This window comes from Fusarium proliferatum, assembly GCF_900067095.1.
Source record: "Fusarium proliferatum ET1 genome assembly, contig: FPRO_scaffold005, whole genome shotgun sequence".
In the NCBI taxonomy this organism is placed as follows: domain Eukaryota; kingdom Fungi; phylum Ascomycota; class Sordariomycetes; order Hypocreales; family Nectriaceae; genus Fusarium; species Fusarium proliferatum.
In genome coordinates, this window is record NW_022194794.1 from 1,393,699 (window position 1) to 1,413,169 (window position 19,471).

The 19,471-nt window shown below is 50.0% G+C and overlaps 4 protein-coding genes across 4 annotated transcripts; 1 reads left to right on the top strand and 3 right to left on the bottom strand.

The window, feature by feature from the left end:
• Window positions 1-1,884: 1,884 nt before the first annotated feature.
• FPRO_10725 (uncharacterized protein) lies at window positions 1,885-5,023 on the top strand (the record flags this gene model as incomplete). The annotated part of the gene is made up of 3 exons (XM_031231720.1): window positions 1,885-2,319; window positions 2,393-4,590; window positions 4,642-5,023. 3 exons carry the CDS (start codon window positions 1,885-1,887, stop codon window positions 5,021-5,023), a joined length of 3,015 nt encoding a protein of 1,004 aa, XP_031081728.1.
• A 2,802-nt stretch (window positions 5,024-7,825) lies between these two features.
• FPRO_10726 (putative longevity-assurance protein LAG1) lies at window positions 7,826-9,329 on the bottom strand (the record flags this gene model as incomplete). Its single annotated transcript, XM_031231721.1, has 2 exons — window positions 7,826-8,986; window positions 9,084-9,329. 2 exons carry the CDS (start codon window positions 9,327-9,329, stop codon window positions 7,826-7,828), a joined length of 1,407 nt encoding a protein of 468 aa, XP_031081729.1.
• Window positions 9,330-11,130: 1,801 nt separating this feature from the next.
• On the bottom strand, window positions 11,131-13,470 carry FPRO_10727 (uncharacterized protein; the record flags this gene model as incomplete). The annotated part of the gene is made up of 1 exon (XM_031231722.1): window positions 11,131-13,470. The coding sequence occupies one exon, from the start codon at window positions 13,468-13,470 to the stop codon at window positions 11,131-11,133; it is 2,340 nt and encodes a 779-aa protein (XP_031081730.1).
• Window positions 13,471-16,395: 2,925 nt separating this feature from the next.
• Window positions 16,396-18,655, bottom strand: FPRO_10728 (related to YjeF_N domain protein; the record flags this gene model as incomplete). Its single annotated transcript, XM_031231723.1, has 3 exons — window positions 16,396-17,355; window positions 17,425-18,479; window positions 18,538-18,655. 3 exons carry the CDS (start codon window positions 18,653-18,655, stop codon window positions 16,396-16,398), a joined length of 2,133 nt encoding a protein of 710 aa, XP_031081731.1.
• Window positions 18,656-19,471: the final 816 nt, after the last annotated feature.

Consider the following 19,471-nt stretch of genomic DNA (forward strand, 5'->3'; position numbering starts at 1 on the left):
CTCTCCACCAAAAGGGACGCTCCACCATACCCTAGCTGCTTCTGGGTACACTGTTGAAGGCGTGTGTTTGTGTGTTTGTGTGTGTGTGTGAGCGTGCCAAGTCGAGAGAGGCGTGTACTAGAGGCTAGAGGCGTGTCGCCGGACCACAGAGTGTCCCAGGCCTGAGGCGTGTACCCACCTCTAGGAGAACGCCGGGAGGCTCAGAGGGCCTAGAAGAGAGGCGTTGTTTGTGGTTGAGCAAAAGTTGATGGTGAAAGGGAAGCACGAGAGCAGGAATAAGAGGAGCAAGATGGACCAGGAGGCCTACTGAGCCGATGTTTTGGTCACCGACTATGATGTTGACTGCTCGTTCTATAGCAAAAGCCGCTCTCTGTTTCCATTCCCAAGGTCTAGAATTAGTGAAAGCCAGCAGCAACAAGCGAGTTATCGATCGAGCCACAAACGATCTAGCAACGATCCAGCAACGCCCACCGGCGGCGCCCGCGCAATCCAATCTCGAAAGCAATACTAAACTGGACATACAATACAACTCATAACAGAAACCGTCACATTAACAAGTATGTTAAAACGAATTGCTATCATACAGTTAGTAGTTTGAGTAAATATAACTCAACAGGGAATCTCCCAGTCTTGATACTATCCAATCTATCTTATAAAAGAAGAAACATACAGACTCTCGCCATTACCTACCTACCTGATAGTTCCCAACTCTGATTACCCAGAGTAGAGACCCTTTGAATTACGACAGCGAATTCAAATTCAGGCTGGTCCACTCTGCAGTGCTCGTGTTTGACCCAATAGGTGCGTACCCGTTATTCACTATTCTTTTTCCATCTTCAGCACCTCTCAATCTCAATCATTCATTCGATGGGCCAAGAAGAGAGCATCCCGACGGGAGGGCAATCTTCGGGGTGGCTTTCGCCACTTACCCAAGTCAGCTGCCCCACCAAAGGGCCCCAAAGACTAAAGCAAAAGGCCTGAATACGTACTGCTACTGGCACCTGGCCTTCGCTGCCTTCCACTGGCTGGTTTTCCATGTTGCTAGTTAAAAGCTGGGCTGGTGCAGGGACCTGATAGAGGGGCAATTGACGACCGATGTCGTAGTTAGCTGGAGGGATGGAAGGGCTTAGGTGTGTTGAATAGGGCATCTATCATCCATCCCTACTGAGCTGAGCTGATGTGATGGTGTCGCCCTGCGCTCACTGCATCCACGCACTCACTCACCCATTCCGTCACCCAGTACTGTTCAAAGCATTGCTTGCTTCAGATTTGAGGTGCTGTTATTAGTTTGTGCTGCAGTAGAGTGCACACCCTGCGGAAACCGGGGCACTCCTCCAACGCCCATTTCCATCCATCACCGGTTGCTTGTCCTGGACTGGCGCTGCGAGCGAATGGATGCTCGTCGGAGTTGCGCTTGCCCAAAATCTGCATAGGTGGGCACCTGCCCTGCTGCACCTGGCACCTGGCGTCCGGCACCCTGCCCCCGGCACACCTTGCACCTCCCCCCCTGCACCCTGCACTTGCATTTGCGCTTGCACTTGCACCTGCACTGGTAGTGGCACCTGCTTGAGTCGTAGGTTCGGCTCAAAGCAAAGCAAGCAGGACAAGGACAAGACTTAGACCGCAGTCGTCTTTCGAGTCTCGAGTCTTTCTTTTAACCCTTCAACATCTTCAACTCGAGCCTCTTCCGCAGTCTTCCCGCCACTCACTCGTTTATCGGCCCCTCTGTCCCGTCAATTGCCACGGGCAGGGCGATGCTTTGTCCGCGGTGAAGGCCTTTCCCTTCCTCTATCGACGTCGTCTTATTTCTCGGATTCAATAGTTCACATGAGCTTGCTGCTCTTTGACACCAAAAGACGCTCACAGCTATTCTAGTCCGCCATCATGGCTGCCACCGACGACACCGTGATCATTCCTCTCAGCGGTGTAGGCCGTGATGATCTACCTCTTGCCGATTATATCTTGCGCAAAACGCAATACCTCTACGCCCTCATCCTACTTACAGCATTCATATCTTGCGCCGCTTGGTACAGCGTCGTGAACTCCAAGAAGCAAGAAGACCTGGTCCAGCCTACAGTCAAAGGACCTGGAGGCAAGCCATTACCCATAACCAAGAGGAAGCGAGCCCGAGGCGATGGTGACCGCAAGATCGGCCCAGGTTTTGGCCGTACCGCAAAAAATGTTTTTCGTTACCTCGCCTTTGTTGTTTTCATGACCTATGTGGGCAGCGCTGGATTCATGTTTTATCATGCTTTCTGGTACGAAGACCCTTACCAATGGTCCAACGAGGGGCTGCCATGGGCTGGTGAATGGAGTGTTGTATGTGAAATACCTACCCCCTTCTAACTGTCTCGAGAGTTATCGTAACTGCAACTGACACTTTTTCGCATAGGTCCATGTCACCGGATCCCTTTTCTTCTACCTTTATATCCTCATCTCGCTTTTCGATTGGCGCAAGGGCCCCAATATTGTTCACTTCATTGTCTGGATCTTGGGCTTCATTGGCGAGATCATCATGTTTTCTACAACTGCAGTTGCGGCCTTCGATTGCCACTTCTTCCGCTCTGTTAAAGACAGCGGCTCAGACAAGGAAAGAAACTGTGTAGATTACTGGACGAAGATCGACCTCGTCCTCTATTTCGTTCGAATACTCCATCTACTTGCCTTGATCGGAGTCTTCAGCTTGGCGTGGATTCGCAAAGCTCGCGACACTGACGAGAAGAAAGCCGAGGAAGCTAATCCTGCCGAGTCAACTCCACTACTGAACGGAAACCGCCGGTCGTATGATACTAATGGTCAAGCGGTCAATGGCCAGATTCCCAATGGTCGCCGTGGGCGCGGTAGAACGATGTCAAACGCACACAAGACACCGAATTTCCCTAAAAAGGAAGAACCGGCTGCCTTTTATCGACCCGAAAAGCTACCACACAAGACGTGGTGGGAGTATCTTAAGGGGTACTCGCTTTTCTTCCCTTACCTCTGGCCCAAGGACTCTGTCAGACTTCAGATAAATGTTCTCATCTGTTTCATCTTGGTGATGCTACAGCGTTTGGTCAACGTAGCTGTTCCGATGGCAGTCAAACAAGTGGTAAATGATCTCGAGGACGTGATCAAAGATGTTCAAGAGGGCGAACGCCTTTCCATGGACAACTTCCCATTAAAGGACTTTTTGATCCTGGGAGTCTTGTGGATCCTTCAAGGTCAATCGGGACTTCTGGGATCGTTGAGATCAATTCTTTGGATTCCCGTCTCGCAATATTCGTATCGGGGACTAACGACAGCGGCCTTCAACCACGTCCACTCTCTGAGTCTCGATTTCCACCTCTCTAAGCGCACTGGGGAGGTCCTATCAGCTCTCAACAAAGGTTCTTCCATTAACCAATTTCTCGAGCAAGTGACCTTCCAGGTTTTTCCAATGCTTTTCGATCTTTTCCTCGCAATCTCGGTTTTCTACTATTATTACGGCCCACTGTATGCTGAGATCAACCTGGTTGATACTTGTTGGTATCTCTACATGACTATCAAGATGGCTTCCACTCGAGCGGATCAGCGTCGCGAAATGACCAACGCCGACCGCGAAGAGGAAGCAGTAAAGAACGACTCAATCTCTAGTTACGAAACAGTCAAATACTTCAACGCCGAAGATTTCGAGTCCAGACGGTACCAAGGCAAGGTTGCAGTCTTCCAAAATGCTGAGGCAAAGGTTCAGATGGGCATGATGATGATGAATATTTGCCAAACCGTTGTTTTCAACCTCGGTAGGATCATCGCTGCCTTGGTCTGTGGCTGGCAAGTCGCCATGGGTATGGATCGTCGCACCACTGGTGACTGGTTCATGGTAGTCTCATACTTGACACAACTACAGGGTCCCCTGAACTTTTTTGGTACTTTTTACCGGACCGTACAGCAGGCCATGATCTCAGGTGAGAGATTACTTGAGCTTTTCAAGATCCAGCCAACGGTACTGGATACGCCCCATGCTGTCCCTCTGGGCAAGGACTTCCAAGGTCATGTGCGTTGGAACAACGTCAGCTTCTCCTATGACCGACGAAAACCCGCGCTACGCAACATTTCCTTCGAATGTCTGCCTGGTACCACAACAGCGTTTGTGGGCGAGTCAGGTGGAGGCAAGTCTACCTTATTTCGTCACATGTTCCGTTACTACGACTGCGATGAAGGATCAATCGAGTTGGACGGGAAGAATGTCAAGGATCTGACCATCAACTCAGTCAGGGAGAAGATTGGTGTCGTTCCCCAGGACACAACGCTTTTCAATGAGACCTTGATGTACAACCTTAAGTATGCAAGACCCTCCGCCACAGACGAGGAGGTTTATGAAGCATGCCGTGCCGCCAGCATCCATGACCGCATCCTATCATTTCCGGATCAATACAGCACACAGGTCGGCGAGCGGGGTCTCCGTTTGAGTGGTGGCGAAAAGCAGCGAGTCGCCATCGCACGAACAATTCTCAAAGACCCGCGTATCATCATGCTGGACGAGGCCACATCAGCACTAGACTCGCATACTGAGCAGGAGATTCAAGATAATGTGTGGAACATTGGGCAGGGCCGAACTTTGCTCATCATTGCGTATGTAACTGCCCCATACCCTCCATAGCTTTCCTACTAACATCAATTCAGACATCGACTATCTACGATCACACACGCTGATCAAATCATTGTTCTTAACTCCGGAACAATTGTTGAGAAGGGAACTCATGAAGAACTCCTGACCGCTAAGGGGCGATATGCCTCCATGTGGGAGAAGCAAATCCGAGCCGAGCGAGCTCTCAACGTGGCTCGTGAAGCGCAACTGAAAGCTGCCAGGGCCCTTCGCAAGGCTAAAATGGGACCAAAAAGGAATTCAGACGGTGCTATTGACAGCTACAACGGTCTAGGATCCTCAGGAAGCATATCCGGCTCAGGTTCACAAGGCCATGAGGATGATACACATACATCCTCTTCGTCATGCTCAGACGCAGAGTCGAGCCACAGCGAGGAGCACTCGATGGAGCGAAAGTAAGCTATCGCTTCGCGTTTCAGCACCCCAGTGTTTCGCCAATATACGCAACCTTACTGTCAATCGCCGTAACATCTTCACCATCGGGGATCGACGAAGCTACCCTCTAACTTAATTTTCATCACAACTCTTCCACGTTATCATTTTATCTACTTGGCTTACAAGGCACCATCTCCGCCTACGACGTTTCACCCATGGGTTCGGCATCAAAGATTGCATCGGATCGGTGTTGAGGCGTTTTGCTTCTAGTGTTTAATGCATCGGATCATCGGAGTCCGACTAATCATCTCGAAACAGCCTGCATCAAGGCACTCGAGTGAATATTTTCAACCTTATCATCAAGGCAATAGGAAAGGGGGGTTAATGCAGTCAAACGTTTGTGTTGCAACGTGCTATATAGCACAGTAATTGCCATGGCAGGGTACATATGCAGGCGTTTACGGATATCACGATTTGCTTTTGAATTGGGACATGGCTTAGGCCGAATATAAGGGGCATATGGATTGATCGGAATTTCTCTTATCTGCGACGACCGGCTCGACGCTCTCGACACAGCACGCGACATTGTACACATGATATCTTCAGAAGAGGATGCAAATGAGTGGCTGAGGGAGGCGAGGTCTTTATACAGGAGACTTCTAGGTCTTTTAGACAAACAGACCGCTCATGCGGGGGGAAACGGTTGTGAATCGACTGGCCCGTTCAACAAGAATGGGGTGGCAGGTGAATGGATTGCTACTTAGGACGAGGAGAAAATAATAACCTCTTGCTATCTTACATTCGATGGTCTAAAATCTCTGGAAGAGGAGGCAGGGACACTGTTCGACAGAAGACAACAACCTGAGTCATGTCTATTTTGGGGCCCAACAAAGTATGTAATGCAAGGTATCTTACCTGAGTCAAAGCATATTAAAGTATGGGCTAGCATAGCATAGCATATATAGCAGGCGAGTAATCGAATGAAGTCTTTGTGTTCTAACTCTTGTAGTGATTCGCTTTGGTATTTCCACGTGTTATTGCATGCCGAAATATGTGTGACAGATACCGCGACGTGTTTCAACTCGTTTCGAGGGTGGAAACGTTTGGTTGTCGTTGTGTTTTACGGACCATACTCCGTTCCGTTACATTGAGGCTGTGCTCGGTAGAATTGACCCCACTTGACCCGGACCCGCCACCGCGGAACAAGCGCCTCACCGTAGTAGCATTGACCCCTGAAAGGGAATATATTTTGACGCCATTAGGAAATGGTATGGGGCACCCGAGACTCGGTTACTGTAAGTCGTTGCTTGTCTTCTGTATGTCTGCGGCGTATGGTTATCTCCCGGCGGCTAACCTCCGCGAATCTCACGTCTACGTCGCACACTCTTCATCCTGTGGTGATGTGCTGCGCCGCCCGATTACTTGATTCTGAGCGTACGGTGTGCGTAGAGTAGAGTAGTCTAGCTATGCCTTCACATATAAAGTTGTATCAATGTCGCAGTGCATACAGGCCCTGTCCCGAGTGGATGTGCACACTTTAAACTGCCATTCTTCCCGCCGGACAAGGCAAGGGGGCATCCCCATGCGTGCATGGATGCATGCATTGTGCAGATATTCTCTCTCAGACTCCATCTTGAGTCTCGCTACTACGCTAAGAAATTCAAGTGGACTGACTGCGACATAGTAGAGTTACCCACGACTTAGACAGGCGAATGATAGGCACACGTTTTATTTCTGACTTGTTTCCCATGCAGGACCTTTCTCACCGTACGGAGGAGATATTGGAGCTCGCTCGTATCGGCTTACGCGTGCGCCTCCAGCGTGATGCGGTGTTTTTAAGGGTCTGGGACAGTCTCCGTAAGAGGCAAAATTGGGGGTTATATCCCCACCTCACAGAGTGCATAGGTAATAAGTGAGATCTGTTGTATGCCTTCCAACACGAGAGGCGAGTTAGTAATCGGGCCTCCGGATCATGTTAGAAAAGACGCCAAGTTGACGCGCGTTGAGGGTTCTAGCTGAAAAAACGTAAGCTATCCATTCACTACCGATGAACACGAAAGTAGCTAAATGGGGCTAGGAGTGTGAATAGCACGCGGGTTGGGGAGTAGAGGTAGCGAGCGTCAAAGTGGTAATATTATTAAGTGTGTTCGTATAGATAGTGACAAGCTTGATTGTACAAGAAGATAGGTGCTTGCTTGCATACATGGCCCGAGGGAGATGGTGTACTGCCGAGGTGCATGCGGTAGGGTGACTTGAGGCCAGCGAGTATTGCACATATAAGTGAGGAGCCCTCCTTTTCCAAAATGGCCGGACGAGTTCGTCGAAAGACGTTTCGACTGCCTCATTTGAATGAAGCCCTCTTGGCTCCCAATGTTCAGACGACAAGCCAACATGTGCATGTGTGCACGATTCGTACACGCATGTCAAGAATGTATGGCTGTCTGTTGTCCAACTCGGTAACCTACCACCGCAACACAACAGCAGATAATTAGTCCGTTTAGTTCGGACTCCCTCGGAACGCCGGCATGTTTGATACAAAAGCGACAGTGAGGTCAAACCACTCCCAGTTGAACTCCATTACCATCCATTCCCCGTCCTGCTGCCCCCGTGGTCTCAAAAGAAAAGTGAGAAATACAGCTATGCGCCCGTTTCGTGGCATCCCTCGCTCGATGTGGTCATTAGATGATGTTGATCCATTAATTCGTCTCACCAACCCTCTCTTCGTTTTTCCGATGCTTTCCTGGAAACAAAGTAGGTCGAAGAAGTCCTTTCCTCTAGCAGTTCCCTTCCATTAGTTTCAGATGCCAACCTGAGGTGCGAATTCATCTAGTTCTTTACATCTTCAGGGATCTTGCTGATGGCATGACCATTAGTATGTCCGTTGGCGAAGCCATTTGCCTTGCCGTTGGTCTTGAGGGCAGAGGCAGGCATCTCTTCCTCTTCCTCGACATCATCGTCCTCGTCCTCAGATCGATCATCCTGGAGATCGTTCTGGCTGAGGAATCGCCAAGCAATTCGAGCAATGCAGAAGAGCCAGAACAAGTTCAAAGCCTGAAGGGACGAGAGGAGTGCGAAGGTGATAACCTGTGCGATACGGCACTTGTATTGCTGAGTCTCCCAGTTGAGCTCAAAGGGGCCAACGGTCTCGAATTCGGTGACAAGGGACCAAATGATCTTCAAGTTGAGGAAGTGACGCAGATAGATCCAAGCAACCATGAAGACTCCGAAATAAGGTCCGACGAGGGGAGAATCAATGTAGTTGAGCGTCTTGGACGTAGCGAGGAAGAAGTCGCTGATATCGTGGGTGACGTAGACTGCCAGACCAATGTAGGTGAAATGGAACCGGTAACTCAGGGCAATGAGCCCGAGGGTGACAACGTGGTGACCAACAAGCTCCTTGAAGTCCTTGCGAGGCTTCTCCATACCCAGGAGAAGCACAATGGCCTGCTGAGCCCAGTACGCGGCCTCGAACAGATAGTAGAACTTGACTGGTGCAAGATGAGTTCGGTGGGGGAAGCCCTCGTACATGCCATGGGTATTGAAGTACCACACAGGAGTGTGGCTCATGACCCAGAGACCGGCGGGACCAAGGACGCCGAAGTAGAGAGCAGTGTAGACCTGCTCCATAAAACGGGCCTTCTTACCACGGGTGAGATTGTAGTAACGGGCCAGTGGTGATAGGAGCTCCTGCATGATGAATTCACGAGTGAAGGAGAGGACAATTGTGTAGAAACCAACAAAGGCGATATCCCAGCGTCCTTTTCCGTACTGCGCAGGCTCATTAGGATCATCTTGAGGAAGCTTGTACGACAAGAAGATGAAGTGATGGATAGGGTTGGACTCGGTAGGGTTGATGGCATATCCAACGAGGAAGAAGACGAGGAGGACGGCAGGGAGGACGAAAGTATGCTTGATCATGGTCTGTTTGGCTCGACCGATGAGGCCACGAGCACGGCGTCGTTTTGAGAGGCGCTTGCGGCCGTCGGACTGTTCCATCGACGTGTTAGTACACAGCAGCATGCACAGGTGGTTCTTGTCTGACAAGAACAGAACAGAACAGGGCAGGGCAGGAAATGTGACGTACGTGACCATTGGAGTGGTTATCTGAGGCTTCGAGACTGGCACGACTAGAAGCCAATGCCGGAGCACCCGTGTCACCTCTGATCTCGCCGCCCAAAAGACTACTCTTACGTCGCCTCCGGGCGTTGTTGATGGCGTCTTGGGTGGCTGTGGTATTGCTGACGTAGGAATCTGCTTGGTCTGCAGGACGACGCTGATGCAGCTGATCGTTGGCCGTGTTTAGCAGCGGAAAGGGTTCTGAGCCTGACATGTCTCGTCTCGTCTCGTCTCGTCTTTGATGTTGCACTTGCGAGCTTCCTCAGAAGAATATTCCGGTTTCGATATTGTAAATATTAGTTGCCGAGAATTTCTGCGGTAAACTAGCTTGTAGACGTTGCACCCCTATTTCGTTGGACGCCTTGAAGTGGAGTTTTCTTGTCGCAAAAGGGTCCGCGTATAGGTTAAGGTCGGTCTAGGAGGGACGGAAGTCGCAAATAGTGGCAAGTCGCTGTAGAGAGAAAAAGGAACGTGTTTCTTGCTCGACCTGAACGGCTCTTCTCCCGTATTTCAATGCAACGAAGAGATAAAGACGAAAACGAGGAAACAGAAGACGAGCAATGAAGGAGAGTCGCGGATTGTGCGGGATCGTCGCGTGCTGGAAAGTTGTATTAGAGGGAGTTGCTAGTGGATAGTGGAGGGGGAGATTTCAAGGGTGGGTAAGCCGAGGCGGGAAGGGGTCTGATGATTGGTCAGATTGGGACGTATGGGGGGCTTACTTGGTTCCTCCATCTCCATTCCGTCCATCATCTCAACGCTGAAGCAACTGTAAGCCAGCACCTAGTTACCATTTGCTGTTTAATGTTGGTTTCCGTTATGCGGATGCCACTGGAATAAATAAATACACATGAAACTCATATTCAAGCTTATTGCGATAGAGTTTAAGCGGACCTGATTCCCCCCGGATTTTCGTATCTTTCTTATGGCTTCAAATTCTTCCTCAGCCCCTCTAGAAGCACTCAACTTCCCACAATGTGGGGAACAAAATAGGCCTCCTAGCTCCGCGGGCTCCAAAATTGAGATTATCCAAGGGTCTCACAGGATCTCATTACCTGCAGAGCTGACTTTTCTGTGGCGTTCGGTGGCCCGCGGAGTCCATTGCTGCACAGAAGGTATCTAATTATCATTCCTTGTAATATTGCGATGTCGGTGTTATTATGTTTTGTGCCATGATTTGTCTGATCTTGGATTCTGCTTGATGCATCGTCATATAATCATGGCGGAGCCATACAGACTCTAAAAAGTCACTTAGTCAATCCAAGTTTTTCTCATTAATCTCCGTGCCCAGGCCTAACAAAAAATCATTGGATCCAGTGTAAACATGTGAAGGAACTTGCGATAGCGCAATCATCCCCTATTCCCCCCCTATCGCTATCATCATCCCATCTGCCATGATTCATGTCCTCTCCTCTTCCGAGCTTGCCGAGAATTGATGTTTTTCGCTTTGGCACGGGATTGTCTCTAGTCCATTTTCATTTGCAGACGTTGCAGCTGACATGCATCACTACGTCATGCCGAACGTTATTTTCTACGTATTTCAAACCATCAGCGAACGTAACCTCCAAACATGTCAATAGCCTCCGCTTACGAGAGGCATCAAACGATCACGGCACCAGAGTTCATGCTTCTGGCTATTCGATTTTTAAACAAATGTCCCTATGATTGTATAGCCGTTGATTTCATCGTGTTGTTCTTTTATAGTCTATTTACCACACGAACACACGCCATATTCGGCATGTCCTTTCCAGGTGAAAAGGCCGTTCTGACTATGAGCATCCATGCGTACTTCCAACATTAATGCCATTGCCTTCCTTCAAGGTCAGCCCATCTAGCATATACAGGATCCAATCCCAAGCATGACGCCCATGTCTGTCCCCTCCATCCCGTAGATATACACGCAAAACTCTACTATGCTCATTCCTGGGGTATCATTCGTATAAATCATCCAGATGCTCATCAAATCAGAGAGCAGAAAACAACGCCTCGCTAAGTGCACAACTATCAGCACAAAGTACTCAACTCGTCCGGTGGAGACCTGATGAGTCCGAATCTTGCCTCCGATGATCCAATGATGACCTGCCCGACAGTGATCCATCGTCAGAATCATCATAGTAATCTTCGTCGGCAGTCATTCTCGGCCGAACACCTCGCCATAGTGGTGGGTTGTTTGGTGGGATCGGCCCATCGCCTTGGCTGCCTGAGAACGTGCTTCGACTCCTGTCGAGTTGTACAATCTCTCCTGTTGCGTCTCGCGATGCATTGCTAGGACTGCTCGTGCTCCTGTTTTGTGACGTAAAAGGTTCCCGACCTGGCGAGCCCTGCTCTGATGTGTTGAGCTCTTCTTCCTCAAGCACCTGCTGCAGCGCTGCTCCTCTTCGCGGAGGTGCCGGAATAACCGTTACAGGAAGACTCTCGGTATTGGGAGCTGTGCGCATGCGGTCCCGTAATTTCTCTGCTTGGTTGGCCGCAAAATCCTCCAGGCGAGCTCTTAGATCCCACCGGCTCGAACTACTTGTCCTTCCTTCGCGTTCTGCGACTGGATTGTTCTCTGATTGCTGGGTCATCTCCCTTGTCGCATCCTCACCCGAGTGACCAGATCTCGGGCCGGCAAATGCGAGACCTCGCCAACCGCCCTGAGGTGGTGGGTTTGTCAAGTTTGCTTCTAGATCGGCAGGTTGTTGTGATGGCGATGACACGACATGCCCATGTTGTACAGAAGCTGGAGCTTGGTTTGAAGAACTGGATTCATCATGCGTGTGCTGGCTTGGGGGAGTGCTGCTCTGTTGACTCAAATCGACCACACTCGGTCGCGGTAGAGGGTCTGGTGTTCGCGAGGTGGTTTCTGAGGGTGCTTGGTATCTCACGGCATAAACCGTGCTGGCTGCGCTGGCGGTATCTGTTCGGCTAATAGGGGTCACAGCAGGCGCCGGGCGAGCTGGCCAGATGTTGGGCCGCAAACCTCTGCCTGTGCCTCTTTGTGTGGATTGTTCACTAGTCTCGGCAAAGGCACCATTGCTCTGCCCTCGGTATCTGTTGGCAATGGAGGAAACAGTCGGCCAACCGTTGACAGCAGACGAAGACATTTGCTGTCGATCGCCGTCGCCACTACTTCCCGAACTGCCTCCTTTTCGGCTCTTACGATTGCGGAGCCATGGGAACTCGGACGCGTTGATTTCGAGTGTATCGTCTCCATCAAATACTTCACGTCCAAGTATGCCGTCCTTCTTCTCCTCTCGCTCTAGAGCCTCGATCCTTTCCACCCACTCCCAGACTACTACACTGGCAGCTGCAGCACCAACCCATCGCACGTAATCCCCCCATCCAGTGAAATCAGGCTGGGAGATATCGAGAATGAAAAACACCACGGGAATCAGGATTGAGATAAGCGAGATGATGGCGACGACGCTTATATTCTTCATAAAGGGATGGTAGAAAGAGTAGCGCTTCTTCATTAGCGCATAGTAAACAACCCATGCTGCGTACAAGAGCCCAAGGGAGAGCTGAAACAGATAGCTGAGAGCGGGCACGGGATGAACAAAGTTTTTGGGTCGCGCGGTGGTGTTGATGCCATTTTCCGAGTATTTGAAACTGGTAATGGCACTGAAGACAACATCGAGAGTGATGAGTGCGAACGCGACCCATTTGATAATGATCTTTTCTCGGTGCCGGGGAAAGAGTCGGATTAGAGTCTGGGCCTGAGCCAGCCACAGAAAAGTATCGGAGACGAGCCGGATAACTTTGAGTTCCACGCTATTCATCACTTCATCCTGCAGTTGATTCGCGTTCTGGATCCCCCACATGTACTGACTTTTGGCGGCATGAAAGGTGTCAGCCGAGGCAATCGTTAGTGAGATGGCAACGGTCAAAGCTGCAACTTTCTGTAGCCATGGCCGGCCACCGATCGTGACACTGCTGGAAGAGCTGTGAGTGAAAGCGGATCGTCGGCCCAAGTAAACAATTCCTCCATCAAGAAACGATCGCGGGGTGACAAATAGCATAATAACGAGCATGTAAGCGGTGACGGTAGTTGCGGCAAGGGCGTAGCATATCGGAAAAGTCGAGGCGTAAAAGGGGTCGCGGAAGTCGGAGAATTTGGGGCTACTATCAGCTGCATCATGCTGAGTGAGGCTGCTCTCGTCGCCTGAAGCAGCGACCGTCACAGAGTACTCGGCTCGAGGCAAGAGATCGGGGGTCGGACATGGGACTTGATACACAGCCGGCTCGGTCAATGGTACAGGGACGCCGTCGAATCCCAGTGTCATAACGCCACTGTCGGGCAGAAGAGTCGTCGTGCACAACGACGGCAGCCCCGTGATGGTCGCGGAGACCATGTCGAGGGCGGCGGCGGCAGCCATGATTGCGGCTGGCCGATTATCCTACGAGTCAAAACGCAATAGTATGGCCAGCCGCGAGCGACGAGGTTCGCAAGTTCGGTCGGGGCGAGGATTACGAATCGGGGGGGAGGGGGGGGGTCGCTTAGGCGGTCGCCATGAGAGGCACGTTTCGAAGAGTAAGCGACGCGGTAGTTTCGACCGGCAGCAGCTCGTGATTTTCGGATCTCTCAATCTAGACCTGAATTCGACGAGACGTGGTAATTGTTGGAGATTATCGATGAAGAGATAACGAGTGTGTTCGGGGCGCGATTTGGGGAAGAGATCGTGGGGAAAGGAACAGGAGGATTCAAACGCGGATTGATTGGATCCGGGCTTCAGTTCCTGGTAAGTACAGTAGTGTATGTCGGGGGCGTGATTGATTAAGGCGGGCCTTTGACTGGTAATGGAAGGAGGCGGAGCTCGGGAGTTCTGAATCTCAAAAATATTGCGTAGGCGAAAGTAATTGAGAATGACACAGGGAGTCTGGAGTCTGGATTCTGGATTCTAAAGTCGTGGTCGTAATACTGTACAACAGAGAGGCTGTGACTCTGGGCGCCCAGAAATCTTGGCCTTTTCCCACTGTCGATTGTCGCGTGGATGGTAGGTATGCAGGAAGACCGGTCTTGGGGATCGGGAAACGTTAGGTGGCGATCTCGAAGGGTCGAAGAAGCCTCAAAGATGGGATGTGGATGAAAAGAAGCTGAGGAGAAAAAAGGGTGAGTCTGGCCTCTGGGCAGAGAGAAATAAGCTCCTGGTCCGTTCGTCTCGCCTCGCCGCGTGGTTGAGAAATTACAATGTTAGGTTGTTTGTGGAACAGAAACAGCATGACAGAGGGGGAAATACTGGGGAAACTGGTTTATTTTGAGGATTTTAGTGACGGTTCACTCCATGGATGAGGAGGTGGGCTATCGATGTTTCGTCTTCAAGCGACGCACTGTATGAACTATTAGGGGCTGTCAATACTTGCAATCAGCTGTCCTTGGGACAATGGTACAGATCTCGACTTTATTTATAGCCCACGGTGATCTTATATCTTTTAAACTTAGTCTCGAGTAGCAATCACGTATGCAATTCTGTAGTGATTATATTGTCCGATCGCACTTCCATGAGCTCTATTGTGTGCCTTTGCAGAGAGAGCCTTAGTTAAGTGTTATTGATGTTTGAGTAACATGTCCTGGAGCTGTCAGTGGCATGTGACTTTCTGGATGTGATTCTAGAACAAACAAACCATTTTTGAAAAGGGCACTTGACCGATCATGAGATTGGAAGTCGGTTAAAGTTAAAATGTGATGAAGCATATGCACAACCGTTCATCGGTTCATTGGTTGGCTGCAGTCAAACTTTCGGACCGTTCATCATCAACGGCAATAACTTGCATGGATCCAATCCCTTCAATTGATGACGCCTGATAGCAGATGTTGTAGGTACCTTACTTACACAGTCAGCCCTGTGGCTTAGTGGAATGGTGTCGAATTACAGACCCCGCCCTCTCCCAGCCCCCAAAAACGCATCAATACCCTGGATGTGCGCTCAATTTATCCCCTTTTGTCTCATCCCCCATTCTCTCAGTCAATGGTCAAACCAATATGACCCCTCTTTATGTCAAAGGAGTCAGGGTGCTGACACGATCAGATATGCTTATTTTCCGGTGTGAATGAGTATAGAAGGTGACCGAGGATTCACCATGCTATTTATTAGTAATTAATAGAGACTGGAAGACTGCAGCTATCAAATCCTTGATGTTCTGAACTGACAGTGTCTGCAGTTTTCAACACGTCGAATGCCCACACCAAAGTGCATATGCTACATACTACACTCAGCCATCCGCACTGTGCACTCTGGGGAATAAGTACGGAAAAGATCACCCAGGTTTCCCACAAAATAACAAGATTGACTCTCGATAGTGTGATCCTTTAAGAACATGGAACGACCAATCGATGACCCTGAGATAGACGGGCAAATGATATGAAAGAAGTTGGCCAACAATAACTGGCAACCTTGGTTTTATAACAGCTAAAGAGTCTTCGCTCTTGAATATCTACACATCTATCATCACCAGCTTCGTCTTGTCGGCTTAGCCGATGAACCCAAACCTAAAATCAAACCTAAAATCAGACTAGGCTCTAGCAATTCTCCGACCACGTGCTGCTGCCAATCAATCAATCGACCATTGCCCTGGCAAACAAAATCAGAAGCGCTATTCTCGAGCTATTGATTGATGCAGCTATAACTACACCCACTATCGGACTGTTTTCTCTGCTTTCACAACATACCAGTCTCCCTACGCACCTTACTACCACTAGATTTTATACCTAGGTAATCAATAGGTACAGAAACTCAAAATAAACCCGCTCGTTGGCCTCCCCTTTCACAGTTCTCACGTCATATAACAGTATTGGCATAAACCCAATCAAGCTTTTATAAAATGCCAAGCCTGCACATGCACAACAAATTCACAATATGCTTGGCAAAGCTTAGTTTTCTCCCCGTAGCTTAACTTAAACTTGACCTCTCTGCAACCTTCTCCATACTCTTGGCGGACTTGGCTCGTCTCGTTAATCAGTCTTCGACCAAAACACAGAATAACTGCAGCAGCTATGGATATTTTTACAGTAGCTACAGCGGCAATAGTGAAACCACCAGAAAAGCTATCTACATATAAAAAGCATCTTATTTTGACTGAACTCCTGGGTATTTGGTCCCTTTTTGACCTCAAATGTAACAATGCATGCTCTTAAGCGCCAAAATAAAACCCACCAAACGCCAAATATTGCCCAAAATGCATCTTCCCACTGGCCATTTCCCATGCAACAGGCAAAACAATCGCTGAACTTTTTGCTCTCCTTCGTTTCTCTTTCCCCTTCCTCATGTCATGAATGCATGTTCTCGCTGGTTTCGTGCGGTACACTATTCCTCATCTGAGTCGGTTCCGTCCTGGTGTCCATCCCGATACTTCATCTCAAGTAACCACTTCTCATCAAAGTCGATACCTCTTCGAATCTTGGTTCCAGCCTTCCTCCAAACGGCACTTCCCAGGCCAATGTCCGCAATGAATAGACGCCATTCCTCTTCGTGTCCGGCATTGTTCATGTTCTGGGGGTCATCCTCATCGGGTGGTGTCACGGCTTCAAGCAGGCCCCGTTTGGGAGCACCCATTGCAACAACGTACCGAGGCTTCACGAATAGGCGGCTACCATCTATCACTGCCACTTTACCGGAAGTTGGGTCGATACCTGTTGGCACATCGACCGATAACACGAACGCTTCGTTTCGGTTCGCCCACTCCATCAACTCATAAACAGCAGCCTGGTCACCAGTTCGCAGCTCTTCAAACGATATGGTCAAGCCCAGAAGAGCATCGATGATGAGTGATACTGAGACAGGTGATCCTGACGATGATGCTTTGCGCAAATGTTCGAACAGATCTGCTTTGCTGAGAATTTTACCGCCAAATGCTCGATAAAGTTGAATCTGTTGCCGCAGGTCTTCGAGCAAGTCCTTCTCGCGCTCAATACCCACTAAGCACATGAGCATGTTGATGTTCTTGTTCCGCAGATGGCGAGCAGCAGCAATAGCTCGGATACCTGATTTGTTATTGCCAGCCAGGATCACCACCACCGGACTCGTCAATGTAGCACTGGAGGAGGGATTTGTACCAGCAAGGCCGAACCGTACTTTGATAGCAGGATCTGAAAGGGCTATCAGAGCAACCTCAGCGATACCTCGCCCTCCGTTCTCGGCCATAAGCTGTTCTGTTAAGCCGATCTCGTTCGCTGCTATGTTCTCAAGATTAAGCATCTGCAGGGCTGAAACGGTTTCAAGACGCTTATGCGAAGGGACGAGGTATAAGCCAGGCGGATGACCTTGCTGTCTACTGTTAGTACTGCGAGACTCTGGTCGTGAGATCGACAGCCGAGACAGGTGGCTTGCACGGACGCCAGAGTTGACGCGGCTTAGCGGAAGGCCGCCAGAAACTGCAACAGCACTCGCCTTGCGTGACTGTGATCTTCGTGACGGACCCGATTTGCTATCAGCCTTCCTATTACCTTGACCACTACGAACTTCCCGTCCAGAAAGCCTCTCAGCCTCGTTCAATCCATCATCTGCCTCACTATTCCAGAAGTCTGCATCCTTCTTAGTTGAGGACGGCAGGTCCAGTACATTTTCGGTGTAATGCAGGTTCTTTCCGCCAGCGGTGCCAGGCTTTGGCTTTCGATTGTGAGACACCAATCGGCTGGCATCGTCGATTTGATCCTCCTTCCTCATCTGATCAAAAATGGTGCGTTTATCAAACTTCGCAAGGTTGTTCTCAAAATCGAACTCCCCCATCTCTTCTGTGACATCTTCAGAAGCCCAGCCGTTATCGAGGAGGCCTTTGCGCCCCTTGGAGCTCTTTTTCAGAGAATGAAATGGTTGGAAAGATGATGTACTCTGCAGGATTGGTGTTTGCCTCCATCCCTTGCCTCGGCCACTGGCGGGTGAACCCTCAATAGCTTGACCATCATCCTCAGCACGCTGGCCCTTTCCTTGCTTGGACTGCCGAGAGCGTCGGTTGTTGTTGTTTTTCTTCTTGGCGGATCGCGGTGCCTGTCCTTCAATTGGCTGGCCATTGTCCATTTCCTGGACCGCTTCATTGATGGGTAGATTACTGACAGAACCAGTCAGGTCGTGGTCAGGGGTGGGTCTCCCGGGCGTTGAGACAGCGGCACTCGTAGGAGCGACTTGGAGTTCAGCTCTGACATCCTCCAATGGTCCTTTTGAATCGGAGCCTGCCGGCGTTAATGCTGCTGGCGGTCTCCCCAGACTTAGGATCGCAGGGTCTACAAAAGCAGGTTGCGGTGGTGGTTGCGAAATGAAAGGCGCAGCGATGGGTTCGGCTGGAGGAGGCGCATATGTCGCTGGCCTGTCGTTCTTGACTTCAGCAAGATCGGCGATGTTAGCGGCGTGGACCTGCAAGTGAGGAAGCCATTGTTTGGTATCAGAGACGAACACTGCAACTCGGGCATTAGCATCGTTCTTGCAAGTGTAGGGTTAGAATTCTGTGTGTACCGTTAGTCAATGTTAAGCCGCTCCCTGCCTGGACATTGCCAACTGTCCCCGTCAGTTCGCTCCCGGGAGGATCCCTCAACACCACCCGCATATGCAAGCCGATGAACTGGGTTGCCATGGTTGGTAAGATTTCGCGATTTATACGTGATTGGAAAAAGGTTGTGTTCCTCGGCACAAATTATTGGCTATGGCAGATCGGCAATGTTAAGATGTCATTAACGTCCTTTGACGAGGTTTTGAAGACCAATCCCCAGTCACGCAGAATCGAGACCCCAAGATTTATGTGTCACTTTGTTGAGTGAACAAGGACTGCTTTTGTTTCGAAGTACCTGGAGGCGAGAGGACCGGGTGGTTGGGCTCGTCGACGGAGTGACTGAATTCAGGCGAGTTTCGAAGCGGCGGGATGGGGCAAAACGAGGGGAGATCGAGACTTGGGGCCTAGCAATGAAATGGTGCGAGGTGCGAAAAGTGACAGCTGCAAAGCTCGAACTCTCCGATTTCTATGCCGTATGCGATAAGGTATTGCTGCAGGCGCTTCGGCGGGTTTTCGTATTGCGATTTAATGTTGTGTGATGCGGGCTTGTCTTGGTGGGAGAACTTCCATTTCAACATGGGGCAAGCTACTAGGGAAGTTCGCGTGGGAACCAAGGTGCCAATCTTGTTATCGATAAGAAGGTTGTTCCCTCGGTGTGCGTCACAACTATAGTAACCACTAGAGGTACTTACCTAGGTACTTAAGGTGCCTTACTTTTTAGCCTCTCTTGTGTTTGTGTTTGTGTTTGTGTTTGCAACCACGGTGAGCATCGCTTGATTGGATGGCTTATAATGAGATTGGTTCTCTTCCCTTAGCTACTAAGGTATGCTCAGGCTCATGAGCCGACTTGTCTGTGCTGAATGAGAAGCCAACCGAGCAAACGTTTCGTTACTATGTAGG